General features: G+C 42.8%; 1 protein-coding gene across 1 annotated transcript in view; it reads right to left on the bottom strand.

Annotated features, from left to right (window-relative positions):
• LOC125453245 (piwi-like protein 4) overlaps positions 1-22,350 on the bottom strand; it is a 127,933-nt gene that overhangs the window by 23,969 nt on the left and 81,614 nt on the right. The window contains exons 13-16 of the mRNA XM_059646964.1: positions 9,569-9,641; positions 6,575-6,772; positions 3,711-3,811; positions 1,012-1,082 (exon numbers count right to left, since the gene is read on the bottom strand). Coding sequence (XP_059502947.1) covers positions 1,012-1,082; positions 3,711-3,811; positions 6,575-6,772; positions 9,569-9,641 — 443 coding nt within the window. The remainder of the gene's footprint in view (positions 1-1,011; positions 1,083-3,710; positions 3,812-6,574; positions 6,773-9,568; positions 9,642-22,350) is intronic.

Consider the following 22,350-nt stretch of genomic DNA (forward strand, 5'->3'; position numbering starts at 1 on the left):
TACACTTCCTGGAATCTAGCCTGCTGTATTTGCTGCTCAAAATGTGGCCTCCTCTACACTGCGGAAAATGACACAAAATAGGTGACTGCTTCACAAAACTTCTGCATTCTGCTCACCAAAGAAGACCCTAAGCGTCCAATTGCCTGCCACTTTAACACACCAACCTGTTCCCAGGCCAACATCTCTGTCTCAGGCTTGCTCCAGTGTTCCAGCAAAGCTCAGCGCAAGCTGGAAGAACAACACCTCATTTTCTGCTTGGGAACCCTGCAGGCCTCTGGGCTCAATATCAAGTTCAGTAACATTACGGCCTAACCTCTTCCCTATATTAGTCCCCTAGCCCACACACCAAGCCTTGTCATCACACAGCTTGCCATTACATACTACCTATTGTTAGTCACTAAAAGTCCCTATTAACAGCTATTCACCCTCCTAGATCGTTATCAACTCCTTTTGTCTGTCCAACTGCTCTTCTCTCTCTTTGGGCTCTCTCCCCACATATCATTTACTCCCTCTCCCTACCCCCACCCCCTCCATATCTTCTGCACATAAACCAACATTTTTTTTAGCTACGATCAATTCTGAAGGGTCACCAGGCCCGAAACATTAACTGATTTTTTTTTTCTTCACGAATACAGCCAGACCCGCTGAGATTTTCCAACAACTTCTGTTTTAGTTTCTGATCTACAGCATCCAGTTCTTCCAGTTTTTATTTAGTATTCCACCCACCCCTGTTTCTTTTGTCTAATCTTTTAAAAAGAAAGATATTTACAATGCTTTCCGTACAGCAGACATGGCAGCACCAGATTTACAAAACCCTTCTTCAAGAGACACATAAGGAACAAATCCTGCTTAAAGGCATATATTGTTACACCAGATCCCCAGAACATTTTGCCTGGTTACTAAACTACTAGTCCAATGATGTTCCCACGATATGTATATCCTTTACCAAGCAAAATTTACAGCACTTATTTTTATGGGGCTAAATAAGTAAAAAGGAACAAAACTCTGTACCTTTCATGCAAATCTTCAAACAATCAGCTACCTCTTCACTGGAAGACTGGAAGACACAGCGAGACAACCATCTACAGAAAGCCATCCATTCAGTCAATAAATTTAATACTTACTTCAAATTCTTTCTGAACCATTCTGATTAACCCATTGATTCAACAATAGGAAAATGGGATAAAATCTACTTTAAATGGTTGAACTTTGTATCAATGTTGATGCATCAGACAGTGAACTGTGAATTAACTCTTTAATGGCACAAAAGAAATTCAAATGTCAAATTATATCTGGAAGTCAAGCCATGTCTTTTTGGATTAAGGAATGCTCATTAATGTTCCTTTACATTATACTAAATGACAGTGGAAATGTACAAGCAATATAAAAACAGGACAATCTTCATTACAAATCTTTCATCAGACATTTGGTAGTAAGTCACTGTCAACAACATTATTGCTGGTTTTCCGTATGTTGTAAACATTTCAGCAATGTTAGATTGTAGGATAATCCCAATAAACTAACCAGGTAGACAGAAGACAAATGGAGTTCAGTCTAGTGAAATGTGAGGTAGTGCACAATAAATGGTTGAATACTGAGAAGTATGGAGGTAGAGAGGCTTGGGAGTTAATTTCTACAGAATTTTGAAGGTGGCTGAACAGGTTGATAAAAGTGGTTCAGAAGGCCTATAGAATAGCCAAGGTGTAGAAGGTGACCTAAAACAAATAACCGACTGCTGAAGATCTGAAACAAAAACAGAAATTCCTGCAGAAACTCAGGATAATAAAATGTGAGGCTGGATGAACACAGCAGGCCCAGCAGCATCTCAGGAGCACAAAAGTTGATGTTTGGGCTTAGAGAAACTCAGCAGGTCTGGCAGCATTTGTGGGCAGAAAGCACAGCGAACACCTCTGAAGGGTCATTGAATTGAAATGTTTAATTCTGCTTTCCCTCCACAAATGTTTCCAACTGGTTGAATTTCTCCAGCAATTTCTATTTTTTTTTGGTTTCAGATCTTCAGCATCCACAGTTCATTATCTTATTTTCTATACCTACATTTTTACATAGAAATTACAACCTGGGAGGTTATGCTGGAACTATATAGCAGTTAGGCCACAGATGGAGTAATGCATGCAATTCTGGTCACCATACTGTGTCAAAAAAAGTGACTTCATTTCACATTATTCCTGCTGTCCATTTCCTTTATTGCACACCATGTTTTACCACTGGCTGCAACATCTCTTTTTATCTTGCAGGTTCTGCCAGCCTCCCATGAGCTTTGCAGACAAATTCTCCAAGAAGCACCCTCCTGATCTCTGACATCAAGAGTATCGAGGCCACACAGTAAGCATCAGCAAGGCTGTTACTTACACTCCCCACCAACCCAGACGCTGATGCCTTGGGAAAGTCGTCATAGCAGAGAGTGAGGTTACACAATCTGGTGAGTGTTGTGCTTAAAAATTACATGTTCAAACCAGACCATTGTTGCCTGTCTCTGTCTGAGACAACAGTTAACCGCTATGGAAATGAGGATAGAATGCACAGAGCACACTTTAACTTAACCAATTCTCTGTTTCATTCTCAAAAGTATCAAGTATCAAAAATATTCCCAAACATAAATCGTAAACAGCTAGTCTGTAAACTTGGTGGGTTTGATTGCGGACGTTTCAGCACCCTGCCAGGTAACAACATCAGTGCACTTCCAGTGAAGTGTTTCGTCCTGCTTACTATTTGAGTTTTCATTTATCTCTAGTATATATTATGTAGATTAAAGTAATAAATTTGCATTATATTCAAGTGCTCGTCATCTTGTAAACATTTTGCTCAGACCTTTAAAGAACTCAATTTTCAGCCTAACGATACAGTGAAACATCTCACAGCAACAGTTCTGTAGCTGATTGAAGGAGAAATGACTCGGGCTGCTGGCACTCAGAAGAATGCTGTACACCAAGCACCTGGCCAGGACCAGGCAAGAGATATAGGATGAAATGGCCCTCACTGTTACAAGGTACATCAGTGCAATGAGTTATGCGACTGTTCCCATTGACAGACAGGCAGCTGCCATGGGGAGCTAGGTCCAGCACCCTCGGGGCTGCTAGTGGGATGCACACCTCTCCATTCCACGGCCCTACTCATTAATTCACAGGACCAAAGGCATGGCAACAAAGGGTTGAGAACCATGACCCCAGTCCAGGTGACTCCTCCTCACAAGGACAGGGTGGTACCAAAAGGCATTCAATCAGATCTGGAGCCAACACAGAGGTGCCTCCACTGAGGACACTATGACAGTGATTGATCCTCTGCCAATGGCTTATAGTGTCTGCCTGTGTGTCAGAGTCCCCAAATGTCCATATTCCCTCCCTATTGGCTCATCCTACATACTGCACACACTTCATACTTGCCCAGGTCCTGACCCAACACACCTGAATGTACCTACAGCTGCTTATCTTGCCCAGCCAGCTGTTGATACAAGAAAGTGTGTCTGAAGTGATCATTCACTGCCCTTCCTAGAATTTGTGTGGGAATAGTATGGTAAATGGACCGCAAAGGTTCAAGAAGGCAGCTGACCATGGCTTCTCCAAGCAGGTAAGAATGGGTGAAAATGCTGATTTCATCACTGAATAAATAAGAATCTGCAATCTTAAATTTGCATAATAAATGCAATACCTAATGTAGCAGAATTTTGGACACAGAATTAAAACTGAACTTACTTTGTGACTGTACTGTTGATACTTGCAACAAATCCAACATATATCCCTTTTCTGAGGGTGTCATAGTTAATGTCAATGCCAATCACCATCAAAAATTTCATCTATAAAATAAAGTTTAATTTATGTAATTATGACAAAATCCTCATTACTCAAGTGTGTATAAATACTAATAATCAGATTAGTATTTAAGAGCATTTTTTTAACACCAGTGTATAAAATGGGCAGTAAGCTTGAGTTTCCTCCCTCTAAGTTCTGAATCACACTGTCTTTCTGTGCATCTAGGAGTACGATTGAAACAAATATAGGATTGTAAGCAAGCAGAGTTTCTAAACAGACAGCTGATGGCACCTAAATACTTGGAAGTTCTGAGAATGGGTCACCGGACCCGAAACATTAACTGTTTTTTAACCTTCACGGATGCTACCAGACTTGCTGAGCTTTTCCAGCAACTTTGCTTTTGTTCCTGATTTACAGCATCCACAGTTCTTTTGGTTTTTAATTACTTGGGTGTTTGTGATAGATGCCATGAATTTCTTTAGCTACATGTATAGTGGCACGATATGCCCCAATTCGCAAAAAAAAATGAAACTTGAATAAACAATCCAAAAAGGCACACATGATGTACTGGAAACAGAATGTAGGAGCAGGAAACTTTCCCAGTGAACCTGCTCCACCATTCAACACAATCATGGCTGATCCTCCAGTTCAATGCCACAATTCTTCTCTCTACTTATACATAGAAACATGGTGGGGGGGGGGGGGGGGGGGGTGGGGGTGGGGAAGCAGGAGCAGGCCATTCAGTCCTTTTTAGCATGGCATGCACTGCCATTAAATATGATCATGCCAGATGATTCAACTGATAGCATGTTCCTGCTTTTCTCCCATATTCTTTGATCCCATTAGACCCCATACCCAAATTTTAGAAATCATACAATATATTGAACTTGACTGTGCTTTGTAGTAGCAAATTCTACAGGTTCACTACTCTAGGTGAAGAAATTTCTCCTCCTCTCAGTCCTAAATGGATTATCCCATATCCTTCGACTGTGGCTTATCTGCCAGGAATATCCTTCCTGCATCTACCCTGTTCTGTTCGAATTTATAGGTTTCTCTAAGATCCTGGCCTCATTCTTCTTAACTGCAGCGAATAAAATCCTAACCAATTCATTCTCACATTATACATCATCCCAGGTATCAATCTGGTAAACCTTTTCTGCACACTCGATAATAACAATATCCTTCCTCAGGTAAGGAGACCAAAACTGCACACAATATTCCAGGTGTGGTCTCACTAAGGCAAAATACCCCTCCGTTCTGAGGACAGATCACCGGACCCAAAACATTAACTGTCTTTTTCTTCACGGATGCTGCCAGGCTTGCTGAACTTTTCCAGAAAATTTTGTTTTTGTTTTTTCACCCCGATTCTACATCCAAATCTTTTTACTATGAAGGCAACGTGCCATTTGCCTTCTTTGTCACCTGCTGAACCTACATGCTTAACTTCCTCAACTAGTGTATGAGGACATCCAGGTCTCATTGCACATTCCCTTTTCTTAAATTTTAGCCATTCAAATAATTATCTGTTGACTCCATCTACGTTTCTTGATGCTTTGGAAAAGCGCCCAACATCAAAGACCACACCCATCCCAGTTATAATATTTTCCAACCTTTAATCAGGCAGAAGATACAAAAGCATAAGCGCACGTACCAACAGGTTCAAGAATAGTTTCTTTCCCACAGTTATTAGACTTCTGAATAGACCTCTCAAATTTCAAATCTAATGTTGATCTTGCTTTTTGTGCACCTTTGCAGCTGTAACTTCATATTGCTTGCTCTGTTCAATCACCCTATGGTCTTTATGTTATGATCTGCAGGTAAAACAAAATTTCACTGGGGGATTTTAGCTGTGAAGACAGGTGGGATAGACTGGGTTTATTTTCACTGCAATGCACCAGGTTGAAGGGTGTAGAAGTTTAAAAGATTTTGTATGTCATGGATAGAGTGGCAATAATGAAGCAAATCAAATACTGTCAAAGTGGCTAATTTCACATTTATCCACATTATCTTGCATCTGCTATGTTACCACACTCTCAGCTTGTGCAAATGACAGCGAAGCATCCCTGCTACCTCCTCACAATTCACCCTCCAACCCAGCTTTCTATCATCAGAAAATTTGGAGATATTGCATTTAGTTTCTCCATGCAATTCATTAACATATATTGTGGCTATCTGGGGTCCAAGCACTGCAAGTCCCAAAATTTGCTGGCTGCCATTCAGAAAAAGGCCTCACGTTCCCACACCCCGCGCTTTCCTGCCCTCCAGCCCGGCGCCCCGCGCTTTCCTGCTCGGGGCCTAGCGCTGCGCGGCTTCGCTTTCCCACCTCACTATTCACACGTCCACATAGCTTTGTGCCATCAGAAAACTTGAAAGTACTCCCCTTTATTCCCTGACGCAAATCATTGATATGTAATGTGAAAAAGTGGAGCCTGAGCACTGATCCCGGAGGTATCCCACACAGAAAAAGTTTAATTTTTCCTCCTTGCTTTGTCCAGTGTGCCATTCAGCTCTTCATCCAAGCCAGTTTATTACTACTCTATGTGGATCTCTTGATCCACAGTCAGAGTTTACATTTCTAATATAGCTCTTTTTCAGAATATGTTTTCATTTGCTGTCTTTTGATACGTTAAAGATCTGTAGTCAGGTACATTTCAAGAGATGAATTATACTTCTCAAAATATATAACACTGCCACGTGATTAGATTGTTTAATGCAGCTTAAAGGATCAATGAAGACTTTGAATTCAATGAAACACGAATAAAAACAAAGTCTTCAGCTTTAGACAAGATACAGAATTGAATACTCACAGGAATCTCCACCATCCACAATTCTCCCCCTGTTTTGCAAGCCATCTGCAAAGCAATTTTGGTCACGATACTCATCATATTTGCCTTGTTCAGTGTACGGGCCACCACACACTGACTTGGAATTGGCTTCTCTACACACAAGAATTTCTTCATACAATCATAATAATTCTTCTGATTTGAGGGTAGAATGCACAACACCTACAATTCAAGAAAAAGATCAATCAATTGGCCAGAGCGCATAAAAGAAATTCTGAAAATCAAATAAATGAGATGAAAAATCACCTCTGTCTACAGATGGACAGCATCTGTGGACATCAGAGCATTGCGTTCCCAGAATGTTCTGTTTTGATTTGGGGTAGAAATTAATGTGTTGTTGCCCCTTAGCAGGCACAAAAAGGGAACAAAAGCATATCAGCTTAGCCGTGAGATAGCTTGTACATTGTCGGGGCAGATATTGGGCTCACTGTCAAAGTTGTGGAGTTCCTTTTTATGTGCCTAGGCTGCCACTTAAACTAAGCAATGGGCCTTTTTAATATCTATGTTAGGTATCTAAAGACTGTAAAAGGATGCCTTTGGCAATACAGACATTTCTTTTGTTGAAGCTTTACCAATCCTTCTCAAACGAGGCTGGCCAAACTTTTCTAATGAGGTCAGTGGGATACATTTCAATTCTTCTCCTTCTGAAGCTAAATTAGCAAATTTCAGAAAGATAAGGGTTGCCACAATGGCGAACATAGAACATTACCGCACAGTACAGGCCCTTTGGCCCTCTGTTGTGCCGACCTGCCATACCGCTCTCAAGCCCATCTAACCTACGCTATTCCATGAACGTCCATATGCTTGTCCAATGACGACTTAAATGTACCTAAAGTTGGCAAATCTACTACTGTTGCAGGCAAAGTGTTCCATTCCCTTACTACTCTGAGTAAAGAAACTACCTCTGACATCTGTCCTATCTTTCACCCCTCAATTTAAAGCTATGCCCCCACGTGCTCGCTGTCACCATCCTAGGAAAAAGGCTCTCCCTATCCACCTTATTTAACCCTCTGATTATTTTATATGTTTCAATTAAGTCACCTCTCAACCTTCTTCTCTCTAATGAAAACAGCCTCAAGTCCCTCAGGCTTTCCTCGTAAGACCTTCCCTCCATACCAGGCAACGTCCTAGTAAGTCTCCTCTGCACCCTTTTCCAAAGGTTCCACATCCTTCTTATAATGCGGTGACCAGAACTGTACACAATACTCCAAGTGTGGCCGCACCAGAGTTTTGTACAGCTTCACCATAACCTCTTGGTTCCGGAACTCGATCCCTCTATTAATAAAAGCTAAAACACAGCATGACTTCTTAACAGCCCTGTCAACCTGGGTGGCAACTTTCAAGGATCTGTGTACATGGACACCGAGATCTCTCTGCTCATCAACACTACTAAGAATCTTACCATTAGCCCTGTACTTTGTTTTCTGGTTACTCCTACCAAAGTGCATCACCTCACACTTGTCTGCATTAAACGCCATTTGCCACCTCTCAGCCCAGCTCTACAGCTTATCTATGTCTCTCTGTAACCTACAGCATCCTATGTCACTATCCATGATCTTCATCAAAAAACAAAGTAACAAATTGATCATTAAAAAAATGAGCCATTGATAGAAATGATCCTTAATAATTGCCAAGCAGCTGAAGAGAACAAAATGATCAGTATTGACTCATGATCACCAGGGAAGGGGATGAGTTCTCGAGCCGGGCTCGGAAAAATTGTTTAATTAACACTAACCTTGGTTCCTCTAGTGGGGCAAGCTTTGAGCTGGCCTCAGCTGAATTTGCTCTAAAGTATGGTCAAAAGTAAGTGACTTTTGACTTGGATTTTCCTTCTTGAATTTCCTGTTTTCCTTCTTCCCCTTTTCCTGTCCTACACTCTTCCTGTGTGTATGTGTCTCTCTGTCTCTGTCTGTCTCTCTCACCTTTTTCCTCCTCACTATACCCCATACTATCTGTTACCCCTCTTACCCTCCCCACTTTAACGCTAAGAAAATAATCCATAGGATTTTGTGCTCAGAGTTTGCACCAGCAGTATTACCTCACCACCACCTCAAAATGAAAGTAGTCAAATCGGTGATTTTTGCAGACGGATGCAAGAGGAATTTCATAAAAGGTGTTTTTTTAAAAAAAAATGAAACAATAAAACAATTATCAGTTACAACCTAGCACCTGACTATCATTCTCTCCTCATTATCTCTCATCAGCATGACCTGAGTCACAGGCCGCCTCTGTCACCTGGATCTCATTGCCTTTTCCCTGTGGTGTGACTCTCATTTCCTTCCCCTTACGAACAAGACATAGTCTCTCTGAAAACCTTTTATTCCCAGACCCAATTGCTTCTCCAATCACAGACTGGTAACATACTGGAGAGAAAGAGACACTGACTGGAGGAGCAGTTCCTTGCAAAATCTTCCACTTAAACTTACCTGTATTTGAAATTTCAACTAAAAAGAAACATAAATGCAAAGAACAAAGAAAATTGCAGCACAGGAACACGCCCTGCGGCCTTCCAAGCCTGTGTCGATCCAGATCCTCTATCTAAACCTGTTGCCTATTTTCCAAGGATCTGTATCCCTCTGCTCCCTGCCCATTCATGTATCTGTCTAGATATATCTTAAATGATGCTATCGTGCCCGCCTCTACCACCTCCGCTGGCAACGCGTTCCAGGCACCCACGACCCTCTCCATAAAGAATTTTCCACACGTAATACTTCAAACTACTAAAATATTTTTAAAAACAACAACCTTTCACTTTGTATTTTTGTTTCCTGGGCTATGATCCTTCTCATGAAAAGGTATGTAATTATTACAGGAATCCTGTGAATGAACTATAAATTCATCTATCACTAATGCTGATGCCAGGTGCTATGAGATGCTCTGGCTGTCCATATGTGTTTGAGGGGTCCTAGGTTGTCTATTCAATCTGAAACAATAAATACTGGCAGTCTAAAAAATTACCAACTGGGTACTGGACTCAATATGATGCCTCAGAGCTTGTATGAAGGATGTAGGGCGTTCATTTACTTGTATCCTGTAAACAAATGACAAGCCATCAGGAAATAATTAACACAATTGGTTTAACAACTCAAAAGTTATGGTATTATAAAGCATGCAAAACTGAGAAATGACGATAGATTGGTGAAGTTGAGACAGTTTTCCCGGGAGAGGAGAAGGCTAATAGGAAATTTGATTCAATTGTTAAAATCATGATATGTTTGGGCAGAGATGTAAGAAGAAACAATACCAATTTTTAAAAGGATTAAAAACAATTGCACACACATTTTCACTGATTTTTAAAAGAAGTAAATGTGATGTAAAAAAATGTTATCACACAATGAATGATCCAACTCTGTAATACAGTGCCCAGTGTGTGCTGGAAGCAAGTTCAATTAAGGCATTCAAAAGGACATTGGAGAGCTATTCAAACAGAATTCATGTGCAGGATTACAGAAACCATAATCCATAACTGAGCAGCTGGCTAGTACATGACCTGCTATGTGTTTTTGGTAGGAGGCTATGCAATATAGACCTGCTATCCAGCCCAAACAGCTTCGCACCCACCCGTAAGTTCATCTCTATAATACCAGAGCTTGAAGAAGGCATAGGCAAGTGCTGAAATTAGCAGAATGCCCACCTTATGTAAATAAATAATTAATTAAAGATTAAGGTGCTTCTTATAAACTCACCTGACCTTGACAGTACACTGCCAACACTAATATACAGTTGTGATAACAAGGTGTTCAGAACAACCCTTCAGAAGAGGAGCAGAAAAGCTGACCTTTCTGGCCTGGACCCTCCTTCAGAAGAGGAGCAGGAAAGCTGACGTTTTGCGCCTAGACCCTTCTTCAGGGTCTAGGCCTGAAACATCAGCTTTCCTGCTGCTCTTTCGAAGAAGGGTCTAGGCCAGAAATGTCAGCTTTCCTGCTCCTCTGATGCTGCTTGGTCTGCTGTGTTCATCCAGCTCTACACCTTGTTATCTCAGATTGTCCAGCATCTGCAGTTCCTACTATCTCTAATATACAGTTGGCCTGGATAGGTGAATGGCATTGTGATTCCCAGTTTTTAAAAATAAATTTATGAAGTGGTGGGAATGAGGAAGTGCATAATATCTTCCAAGTGTGCTTTGTGTATTTTATGCCCATCCTCAAAGATAGTACTCACCTTTCTTTCCATACACCTGCTCTGCAAAGCCCTGAACAAATACCCTGCCTTAACCACCTATCAAATTCCACTGCAGCACCTCACGGATCTGCCCGCAAAGGAGCAGTTCCCACCATTGAGTTTGTGGTGCTGTTGGCCAATCATATTAGTCGTCATTTCCAAAGAGCAGGGTTTGCTCTGCAGCGAGGTCGTAAGTCTCACAGTCAAGCAATTTAGCCTGTCCACAGTGTCTTATTAGTTTCGAGGCTTCCATTAGGTAAACAGGCTTCTGGTCAACTTTGCTTTAGAGAGGTTGGTGGGGTGGCAAGAAGTTTGCCATAGCCCCCACACCTACCTATAATTTCAGCACCAGGATGAAAATGATGATCACTTTGAAAACATGAAATGATAAATGATGACCAACATGAACTTGTTAAAGTCAAGTCATGTCTGGCAAACCTGATGGAATTTTTTGTTAACCTGGCCTAATCAGGGAGCCCTTGCTAAGAGACATTAGCAGGAATACCAGAGGTTATGCTCACACTGAGAGCCTGCTGTGAGGATATAGGCCAGTGTCAAGTACTTTGCATGTTAAATAAAGAGTGACTTGGTGATGGAATACCACCCTCTAGAGTTATTTCAATTGCGTGAACAGAAACAAATATGCTCTTGAAGAAATTCAGCTCGCAACAGTCATCTTTGACTTGGGTTAATTATTTCTAGCATTATGCCACTATTTGGCAAGCTTGATTCATGCCATCCTGCCATCAAAGACAGGACCCAGCAGGGGGAAAGGATGCATTACTTTCTCTGGGCAAATGACACTGGGGGAGATGAAATGCAATGAGTAATTCTGCCTACTTATGGACCTGCAGTATTTTCGGTTATTAGAAGCCTAACATTCTCGAAGGCACCAGACACGAAAACCGTTCAAGAGTTGGCAGGTTTAATTAAGGAATGTTACATCCCCAAGCCTTCTCTATTTCTGATATGCTATCGTTCTCTCAGTTTCACTCAGCAGTTTGAGAACTGAGGAATCCGTATTAAAATTTTTGATGAGGTTAAGATGATTTGCAGAGGCATGTGAGTTTGGGTTAATCCTGAATGAGATGCTGCGAGGCTGTTTGGTGTGTGGGATTAACGACATAACCATGAAAAAGCACATACTAGCTGAAGTCCAAATGGACTTCAAACATGCTCTACAACTGATTTTGTCATTAGAAAATGATACAAATGGAGCATGTAAGCTACAGAGTATCCCAATGGATGTGGGCATCCTTTCCTGTCCAAGTGAGCTTGGGGAACACCACTTGAGTGTAAGCAGTCAGATACCCTCATGCAAAACATATCCTGAGCAGAGCGGCTCTAGATTAGCCCACAGCAAAATCTCAAAACAAAGCCAAGCCTTGACCAAATGGTAACATGTTCTTCAGAATCAAGGCTGGCAAGCCATTGTAGATGCTGCTGGTATGCAGACTCCAAACAGCAAAGGAGTTCTACAAGACCTGACTTAAGTAAAATAACTCACAAGGCCAGTATCCAGGATAGCGCACTCCCTGGGAAATGGTTTGGAACAGTTAGATTGCTTTGTAACATCAGAATCAATGAAAATAAATGTCTAGTTAAGTGACCACGCGGTTCTAATGAAGGTCAACACTAGCACATCTGCATCAGTCAATGCAGAACCAGTCTTCAACAACATTCGCTGTGGACTCCAACCCTTAAGTTTGTGCAAGATCTCAGCCAGACTGAGAATATTTACCAGGAACCGTTACAGATTTAGGGTATGATTTCAGTTCTGGTCACCCATGAGGAGCAGTTGATGCAGTTCCACTGACTGTAGTAGAAGTCTCAGGCTCAAGCATGATGAGGTGGAGCTGGTTGAGAAAGATTCACCTTGATTGTCTCAACATTTCTTGATTGGAAAATAGTTTCCTGAGTGAAGTCCTGATTAAATATGCAGAGGTTTTTTAGGAAGATCTCGGGACCATTAAAGGAGCTAAGACCTCCTCACATGCTCACCAGGAACAAATTCTGGTGCAAGGCCTGTTCAGTGTTATTTGCCTTATAAACAAAAGCAGAGGGAGAAATCAGGAGCTGGAAAGCAAATAATCATCAAACCTGTACACTTTGCAGAATGGGCTGCACCAGTCATACTGACTGAAAAGCCCGACGGGTCAAATTCGCCTTTGTGGAGATTTTAAGCAAATGATAAACTCCTTCCTGCAGCTGGATAAGTATCCAATCCCACAGATACGGGACACGTATACAAAACTGGCGTGGGGGTGGGGGCAGGGAATCATGTCTTTCATGAAGATGAACATGAGCCATGCTGGTATGCAGACTCCAAACAGCAAAGGAGTTCTACAAGGCCTGACTTAAGTAAAAGAACTCACAAGGCCAGTATCCGGGATAGCGCACTCCCTGGGAAATGGTTTGGAACAGTTAGATTGCTTCGTAACATCAGAATCAATCAAAATAAATGTCTAGTTAATTGACCACGCGGTTCTAATGAAGGTCAACACTGGCACTTCTGCATCAGTCAATGCAGAACCAGTCTTCAACATAAGGAGCCTACATAAGGAGTCCCAGAAGTACGCCATTATGGTATACCAATAACAAGACTGCCATTTGGGGAATCATCAGCCTGTGCCATTTTCCAGCAGTTGATGGAAAACATTTTATTAGGTCTACCCCAGGTTGACATTTATCTGGATGAGAACATAGAACAGAACAGTACAGCATGGGAACTGGACCTTCAGCACACAATATTGTGCTGAACATGATATCAAATTAAGCTAATCCCTCCTCCCTACCCTTGGTCCATATTCCCTCCAATCCGTGTATTTTGATATGCATATCTAAAAGTCCCTAAACACCCCTATCATATCTGCCTCCACCAATGCTGGCAGCATATTTCAGATTCCTACCACTCTGTGTAAAAAATTACCCCTCACACTTCTTTGAACTTTCTTCCTCTCACCTTAAACATATGTATGCCCCTAGTTTTAGACATTTTAACTCTGAGAAAATGATTCTGACCATCTACGCTATCTGTGCATCTCATAATTTTACAGACATCTATCAAATCTCACTTCAGCCTCCACTGTTCCAGAGAAAACAATGCGGGTTATTCTAGCCCTTCCTTGTAGTTCATACCCTCTAATCCAGGCAGCATCCCATTAAGCCTGTTCTGCATCCTCTCCAAAACGTTCTTATCCTTCCTGTAATGTGGCAACCAGAATTTCTTTATTTATTTATTCATTAACTCTGAGAATATCGCTGACTAGGCAGCATTTATTGTCCATCCCTAACTGCCCAGAGGGCAGTTCAAAATCAACCACATTTCCATGGGTCTGGAGTCATATGTAGGTCAGACCAGGTAAGGATGGCAGTTTCCTCCCCTAAAGATATGACTGAACCAGGTGGTTTTTTCTGGCAATCCACAATGGGTTCATGGTTATCATTAGATTCTTAATTCCAGATATTTTTCTGAATTCAAATTCCACCATCTGCCATGGTGGCATTCAAACCCAGGTCCCCAGAATGTTATCTGGGTCTCTGGATTAACAGTCCAGTGATAACACCACCAGGTCTTTGCCTCCCCTTTTTTTTTAAAATGAACACAATACTCTAAGTGTGGCTTAACCAAAATCTTATAAAGCTGCAATATCATGTCCTGACTCTTGTGGTCAATTTGCCAAACAATACAGGTAAGCATGCCACATGTCTTCTTTACCACCCTATCTGTTCACATGACAATTTTCAGGGACCTATGGACTGAACCCCAAGATCTCACTGTACATCAATGCTATTCAGGGTCCGGCCGTTAATTGCAAACTTTTCATTAATATTTGATCTCCCAAAGTGCAAGGCCTCACACTGACCCGAATTAAACTCCTTCAGCCATTTATCCGCCCATATGTTTAACCAACCTGTATTCCACTGTATCTTTTGACAACCTTCTACACTATTGACAATGCCAATGATCTCTGTATCATCTGAAAACTTACTAACCCACCCATCTGTAGTTTCATCCAAATCATCTGTATATATCACAAACAGCAAAGGTTCCAGTATGGCTCCCAGCAGTACACCACTGGTCACAGGCCTCCAGCCAGGAAAACACTCTGCCTTCTATGGGCAAGCCAATGCCGTATCCACACAGCAAAGTCACTGTGGATCCCATGCAGCTTGAGCTTCTGGATGAGCCTGCTATGAGGGGCATTGTCAGAAGACTAACTAATATCCATATAGATGACACTCCCTCCTTTACTCTCATCGATCACCTTTGTCACCTCCTTGAAAAATTCAATCAAGTTTGTAAGACATGGCCTGCCCCGCACAAAGCCATACTGACTGTCCCTAATTGAGCCATGCTTTTCCAAATGGGTACAAACCATTTCCCTAAGAATTCTCTCCAATAGCTTGCCAACCACTGATGTGAAACTCACTGGTCTATAGCTTCCTGGGTTATTCTCATTTCTCTTCCTGAACAGAGGAATGACATTAGCTACTTGCCAGCCCTCTGGGGCCTCCCCAATGGTTAGTGAGGATACAAAGATCCTGATCAAGGCTCTAGTAATTTCCTCTCTTGCAATGAATAACCTTGGGAGGCAGATGGAGTTCAACCTGGATAAATGTGAAGTGATGCATTTTGGAAGGGCGAACTTAAATGCTGAATATAGGATTAAAGGCAAGATTCTCAGCAGTGTGGAGTAACAGCGGGATCTTAGTGTTCAAGTGCATAGCTCCCTCAAAGTTGCCACCCAGGTGGATAAGGTTGTTAAGAAAGCATATGGTGTTTTGGCTTTCATGAACGGGGGGATCGAGTTTAAGAGCCGTGAGGTTATGCTGCAGCTATACAAAACCTTGGTGAGACCACACTTGGAATATTGTGTCTAGTTCTGGTCACCCTATTATAGGAAAGATGTGGAGGCTTTGGAGAGGGTGCAAAGGAGGTTTACCAGGATGCTGCCTGGATTGGAGGGCTTGTCTTACGAGGAGAGGTTGACTGAGCTCGGACTTTTCTCTCTGGAGAGAAGGAGGAAGAGAGGTGACCTGATCGAGGTGTACAAGGTAATGAGAGGCATGGATAGAGTCGATAGCCAGAGACCTTTCCCCAGGGCAGGATTGACTGCCACGAGGGGTCATAGTTTTAAGGTGTTAGGAGGAAGGTATAGAGGAGACGTCAGAGTGAAGTTCTTCACCCAGAGAGTTGTGAGCGCATGGAATAGTTTACCAGTGGTAGTCGTGGAAGCGGAGTCATTAGTGATATTTAAGCGACTGCTGGATGTGCACATGGACAGCAGTGAATTGAGGGGAACGTAGGTTAAATTATTTTATTTTTGGATTAGGATTATTTCACGGCGCAACATCGTGGGCCGAAGGGCCTGTTCTGTGCTGTACTTTTCTATGTTCTATGTTAGGAAGATACCACTGGGTCCTGGGACTTATCCACCTTAAAGCTCTTCAAGAGAACCAACACCACTTCTTTCTTGATCTCAAAATGCTCTAACATGTTAGCATACTCCATACTAATCTCACTATCCTCCATATCCTTCTCCTGGGCAAATACTGATTCAAAGTACTCATTTAGTATCTCACCCATATCCTCTGTCTCCGAACGCAAGTTTCCACCTTTTATCCTTGAGTGGTCTCACCTCTTCCCTAGTTATCCTCTTATTTTTAATCTATGTATATCATGTGCTAATAATTGGACAATGGGCATTTGGAGAATTTGGACATAGTGCTTAAATGTTTCTCCCATACAGGTGCACAGCTCAGAAGGGAAAAAGGTGTGTTCCATACACCCCAAGTGACCTACTTGAGCTACACATTGACAAGACTAGGTGACACCCGTTGGAAGATAAAATGAGAACGATCAAACGTTCCCTGTCTTCCACATTTGTACTGGAGCTTAGGTCTTTCCTTGAGTTGGTGAATTACTGTGGAATAACTTGGCATCCATCTTGGTACCTACTGAAAAAGGATCACCCTTGCAAACTGTCACATTGCCAAGAAACAGGTTTCAGGGAAGTGAAGATGCTGCAAATGTTTATGGAAGCATTAGCTCAATACCAGCCAAAGCGAAGTGTGGTGCTGACATGTCATACCACCCCGTGTGGTATCAGGTTTATGTGGATTCACCAGTGACCCAGTGGGGAGGATGACCTGCAGCACATGCTTCCCAAACTTTGGCTGATTCTAAATGCAAGAATGCCCAGATAGAGAAGGAAGGTTTGGTGGCCAACTTTGGTATGCGAAAGTTCAACCAATACCTTCATGGATGTAAATTTGTAATAGTAACAGACCACAAATCCCTGCTACTGTGATTCAAAGAAGACTAGGCTGTACAGCACATAGGGAGAGAGGGGGAGGCAGACTGAAGATGGATAGAGGAGAAGAAAGGTGGAGAGGAGAGAATGGGTGGGGAGGTGGGGAGGGGATAGGTCAGTCCGGGGAGGGCGGACAGGTCAAGGGGGTGGGATAAGGTTAGTAGGTAGGAAATGGAGGTGTGGCTTGAGGTGGGAGGAGGGGGATAGGTGAGAGGAAGGACAGGTTAGGGAGGCGGGGACGAGCTGGGCTGGTTTTGGGATGCAGTAGGGGGACGGGAGATTTTGAGGCTGGTGAAATCCACATTGATGCCATTGGCATGCAGGGTTCCCAAGCAGAATATGAGTTGCTGTTCCTGCAACCTACTGGTGGCATCATTATGGCACTGCTGAAGGCCCAGCATGGACATGTTGTCTAAGGAATGGGAGGGGGAGTTGAAATGGTTTGCAACTGGGAGGTGCAGTTGTTTACTGTGAACCAAGCATGGGTGTTCTGCAAAGTGGTCCCCAAACCTCCGCTTGGTTTCCCCAATGTTGAGGAATGCCACACCGTGTACAGCGGATGCAGTATGCCACATTGGCGGATGTGCAGGTGAACATCTGCTTGATGTGGAAAGTCATCTTGGGGCCTGGGATGGGGGTGAGGGAGGTAGTTAAGGGGGGCAGGTGTAGCACTTCCTGTGGTTGCAGCGGAAAGTGCCGGGTGTGGGCACCTACACTGGCCCAAAACCCCACCTCTTCCTCCGTTACATTGATGACTGTATCGGTGCCGCCTCATGCTCCCAAGAGGAGCTTGAACAGTTCAGCCATTTCACCAACACCTTCCACGCCAACCTCAAGTTCACCTGGACTATCTCCAACACATCCCTTAACTTCCTGGACCTTTCCGTTTCCATCTCAGGCAACCACCTACAAACCGATGTCCATTTCAAGCCCACTGACTCCTCCGCCGCATCTGCTCCCAGGATGAGACATTCCACTCCCACACATCCCAGATGTCCTCGTTCTTCAAGGGCTGCAACATCCCCCCTGCAGTGGTCGAGAACGCCCGCGACCCTGTCTCCTGCATTTCCCGCAACTCATCCTTCACACCCCGCCCTCGCAATAACTGCCAAAAGAGAATCCCCCTCGTCCTCACATACCAACCCACCAACCTCCGGATATAACGCATCATCCTCCGACACTTCCACCATCTACAACCCGACCCCACCACTAAAGACATTTTTCCCACCCCACCCTTGTCTGCCTTCCGGAGAGACCACTCTCTCCACGACTCCCTTGTCCGCTCCACACTCCCCTCCAACTCCACCACACCCGGCACTTTCCCCTGCAACTGTAGGAAGTGCTGCACCTGCCCTGATGGGTGTTTTCCTGGTGATGAGAAATATAGAATAAAGTGCTTTTTTTTTAAACTGAGTCATTACACGTACATACACAGCTACAGGAGATGTGAAGATAAAATTAGCAGAAATAAAAGACCAAAAGAACAGGAGCCTCAGATATTCTTTTCAACACTAGGGACTGGCTCCTAGCTAGCTGGTCAGAATCCACTTACTATGCATGTGTAAATAAAGGGTAACCTGGTGACAGGATACCAGCCTCTGTGGAGTTATTTCAGTTACATAGCTTAGAGGTCCAGATCAAGGCTTCATATTAACCTCTTTGTGAAGGCAAAGTGAAACCCAAGCTTGGAGGCATCCTTATATGATAGATCAACAATGTTGAAGAAGTCAGCATTTACAAAATTGTCACTAAGCATAGCACGAACAGAAACATGCTGCACAGCCTGCAGTGGAAGAAATCAGTGAAGATCCACCAAGGAGATGAAGAAGAATAACTAGACCCCAAATATACCAAATATAATGTTGATATTATCTGTAGCTCCCCACAAACCAATTGGAGGAGAAAACAAAGGATGCCCTGGGAGGCCATCATTGAACTGTACCATCTGCTACAGCAGGGCTTACGTTCAGATATATTGAGTCTCTATCCTGTGCTGGTGGCCATCAAGGTTACAAGCAGCTTGTTCCAAGGAGCAACTGGGGACCTGTTTGGCAGCTCCAAATTGTTGGTTCACAAATGCATCTGCATTATCACTACAGATGCCATTTTCTCTGGATTAAGGCAGGTTATATCCTTCCTTGATGACAAGGAAAACCAATCAGCCAACATCACTGGCTTCAATCAGCTGCAGGATGTTTTGACTGTATCCACATTGCTTTGAGAGTATCCTCTCACCAACCTGCAGAGTTCATCAACCAAAACGGCTTTCATTTGATTAATTAAAAGTATACTACCTTTAATTGTTGGAAATTTGCCCTTGAAATGTTAACATGCTTCTCCAGCCCCTTCTGTTTTTATTCAATTTTGTGAATGTCCAACCCACCTGGGTGCCAGATTTTGGAGCAATGCACGAGATATCCTCGGAGCTGCCATGATGTGTATATGCTCATGAACTCACAGGATCATGTATTTTTCTAAGATCCTTTAGCTGCTGGGAGACAAGTGCTATTTCATCCAAATGTAGCTTATGACACTTTTTAGGAAACCCTCAGGCTGATGCAGATTAGGAGTACAATGCTGCCCATGCTTCCACCAGGGCCATAGCAGAACAGATCATAGGCCTCCTTAAGATGACTTTCATCTGGTGCCAGGTGATTTTTGACCTCCTTAAGATGAGGTTTCGATATCCAGGTCACACTATTAGGGTTGTGCAGCACAGGGGGTTCTGCCATAACACTATAGTTGGGTTCGTGCACAACACTGCATTATAGAAAATCAGGTTATAGAAATGACAGGGGCCTATGGGAAAAGTAGGGATACAGGCAGACTATCAAAAAGAAATCACTCAAAATCGATCAAAACTCACTCAACAGCCAACACAAAAGACACAATAAACGTTTGGATAAATGTTTAATCCATATCTAATGATGAAATAAAAGTAAATATACACCTTATGTTGAAAAAATGTCAAGATGACTTGATGGGAGAGGAGGTTTTGAGTTGTTCTGTTGTTAATGCAGGGCTGAGGGTCTTCATCATCATCATCATCACATCCAGTTGTGGTTGCAGGGACAGGGTGAAAAAATAGTCACCCAGATGTGGATGGTTATAGTTCATTGTCTTCTGACTGTTTCTTGAGAGTTGGCTTAAAAAAGCATCCAGTTTTGGCTGCTTTACCCTATTTCCTCTTTCATGAAAAAGGTGTTCATAGGGTCCCAAGTAAGATCTTATTCTATGAACTGTTAGTCTTCTGTGTTTTGCATTTTAATCGTTGTCCTCCAAGAGCTGCAACTGCTTCTCAATTTCCCACAGGACAGAAGTCAAAACAGCAGTGGGAAGTTCTTGTGGTGCTGCATCCTAGACTTCATCTTCTTCATCTCCAGCTTCCACTTCCATCTCAGCAACAAGATGTTGTAGATCAGCTGTAGAGAGGTCTCCACAGTGACACTCAAGCAGCTCTTCAACATCCTCAGTCTCCACTCCTTCAAATCCACTTGCTTTACAAGTGGTAAAGCACTCCTCTGATAGATCAAAGGTTTTAAAATTTTGAAAAAAATCTGGCAGAAGCTTCTGCCAAACTGCGTGTAAGCAGTCCTTACTGACATCACCCCAGGCCTCCATGATACAGGTAGTTTTCCTATAACGTGACAGTTGTGTTCTTGTGTGACCTGAGACCTACAATGCAGAACATTGTACTACAGAAAATCACGTTATAGGGAAATTGCTACAGAAAATCACTATACCTCTACAGCAGAAAGTCTGTGTTATCCAAACATTGTCCACTATTCATCAATCACGTTACAGCCAATTCATATTAATGAAACGCACATTATAGCAGAACTACTTGTAATGTCAATTGCATTCTTGATGTTAAAGCTCTTCCAAAATTGAAGAATACTCTCCTCATCCCCCTCAGTGGCTGCAATCAGTCTCTTAAATGTGCATCTGAAATAATAAGCTTTAAAAGTAGCTATTGCACCCGGGAAGGAGAGAGGTTGTGTTTGGGGGCAGAAATAGCAATTTGATCTTTTCAGAAAGCTCACCAATGGTGGGAGGAAGGCTTGGTGCATTATCCTGGACAAACTTTTCTTTTGACCACCTAGCCCATGAGCACTCTAAATTCACTGTAGGCAAAATGAGGAGCTAAGTTCCCTTCCTACACCATGATCTCCATGACAGTTGAACAGAACACTGTCAAGAATGGAGAAATGCCTGAAATGCTGTGGAGCTGAAGTTTTAATAAAGTACCAACGATGCAAACATTGCAAAATCCCAGCACAGTTACGGGCTACTAGAATTGAAAGGATTAAGGTTAGTAAGGAGGAGGTGTTATCAAATTCTAGAAGGTGTGAAGGTAGATAAATTCCCTGGGCCAGATGGGATTTTTCCAAGGATTATCTGGGAAGTTAGGGAGGAGGTGGCAGAGCCTTTGGCCTTGATCTTTGAGTCCTCATTGTCTACAGCTTTAGTTATCAGAGGAATGGAGGATTAAAAATGTTGTGCCCTTGTTCAAGAAGGGCAGTAGGGATGGCCCAGATAATTATAGACCTGTGAGCCTTATGTCTGTTGTAGGAAAAGTTTTGGAAAGGATTATAAGAGATAGGATTTATAATCATCTAACAAGCAACAATTTGATTGGAGACAGTCAGCATGGATTCGTCAAGGGCAGGTCGTGTCTCACAAAACTCGTTGAGTTTTTCGAGAAGGTGACCAAGCATATGGATGAGGGAAGGGCAGTTGATGTGGTCCACATGGACTTCAGTAAAGCCTTTGATAAGGTTCCACATGGTAGGCTATTGGAGAAAATACAGAGGCATGGGGTTGAGGGAGATTTAGCAGTTTGGATTAGAAACTGGCTTTCTGTAAGAAGGCAACGAGTGGTGGTTGATGGAAAATATTCAGCCTATAGTCAGGTGCCTCAAGGCGTGCCTCAAGGATCTGTTTTGGGACCACTGTTGTGTGTCATTTATATAAATGACTTGGATGCAGGCATAGGTGGATGGGTTAGTACGTTTGCAGATGACACTAAAGTCGGTGGAGTGGTGGACAGTGTGGAAGAATATTGCAGGTTGCAGGGAGACTTGGATAAACTGCAGAATTGGGCTGAAAGGTGGCAAATGGAGTTTAATATGGATAAATGTGAGGTGATTCACTTTGGGAGGAATAATAGGAAGGCAGAATACCAGGTCAGTGGAAAGATTCTTGGTAGTATGGATGTGCAGAGGGATCTTGGTGAGCATGTACATAGATCCCTACAGTTGC

The sequence above is a fragment of the Stegostoma tigrinum genome, chromosome 6 (genome assembly GCF_030684315.1).
Source record: "Stegostoma tigrinum isolate sSteTig4 chromosome 6, sSteTig4.hap1, whole genome shotgun sequence".
Taxonomy (NCBI): domain Eukaryota; kingdom Metazoa; phylum Chordata; class Chondrichthyes; order Orectolobiformes; family Stegostomatidae; genus Stegostoma; species Stegostoma tigrinum.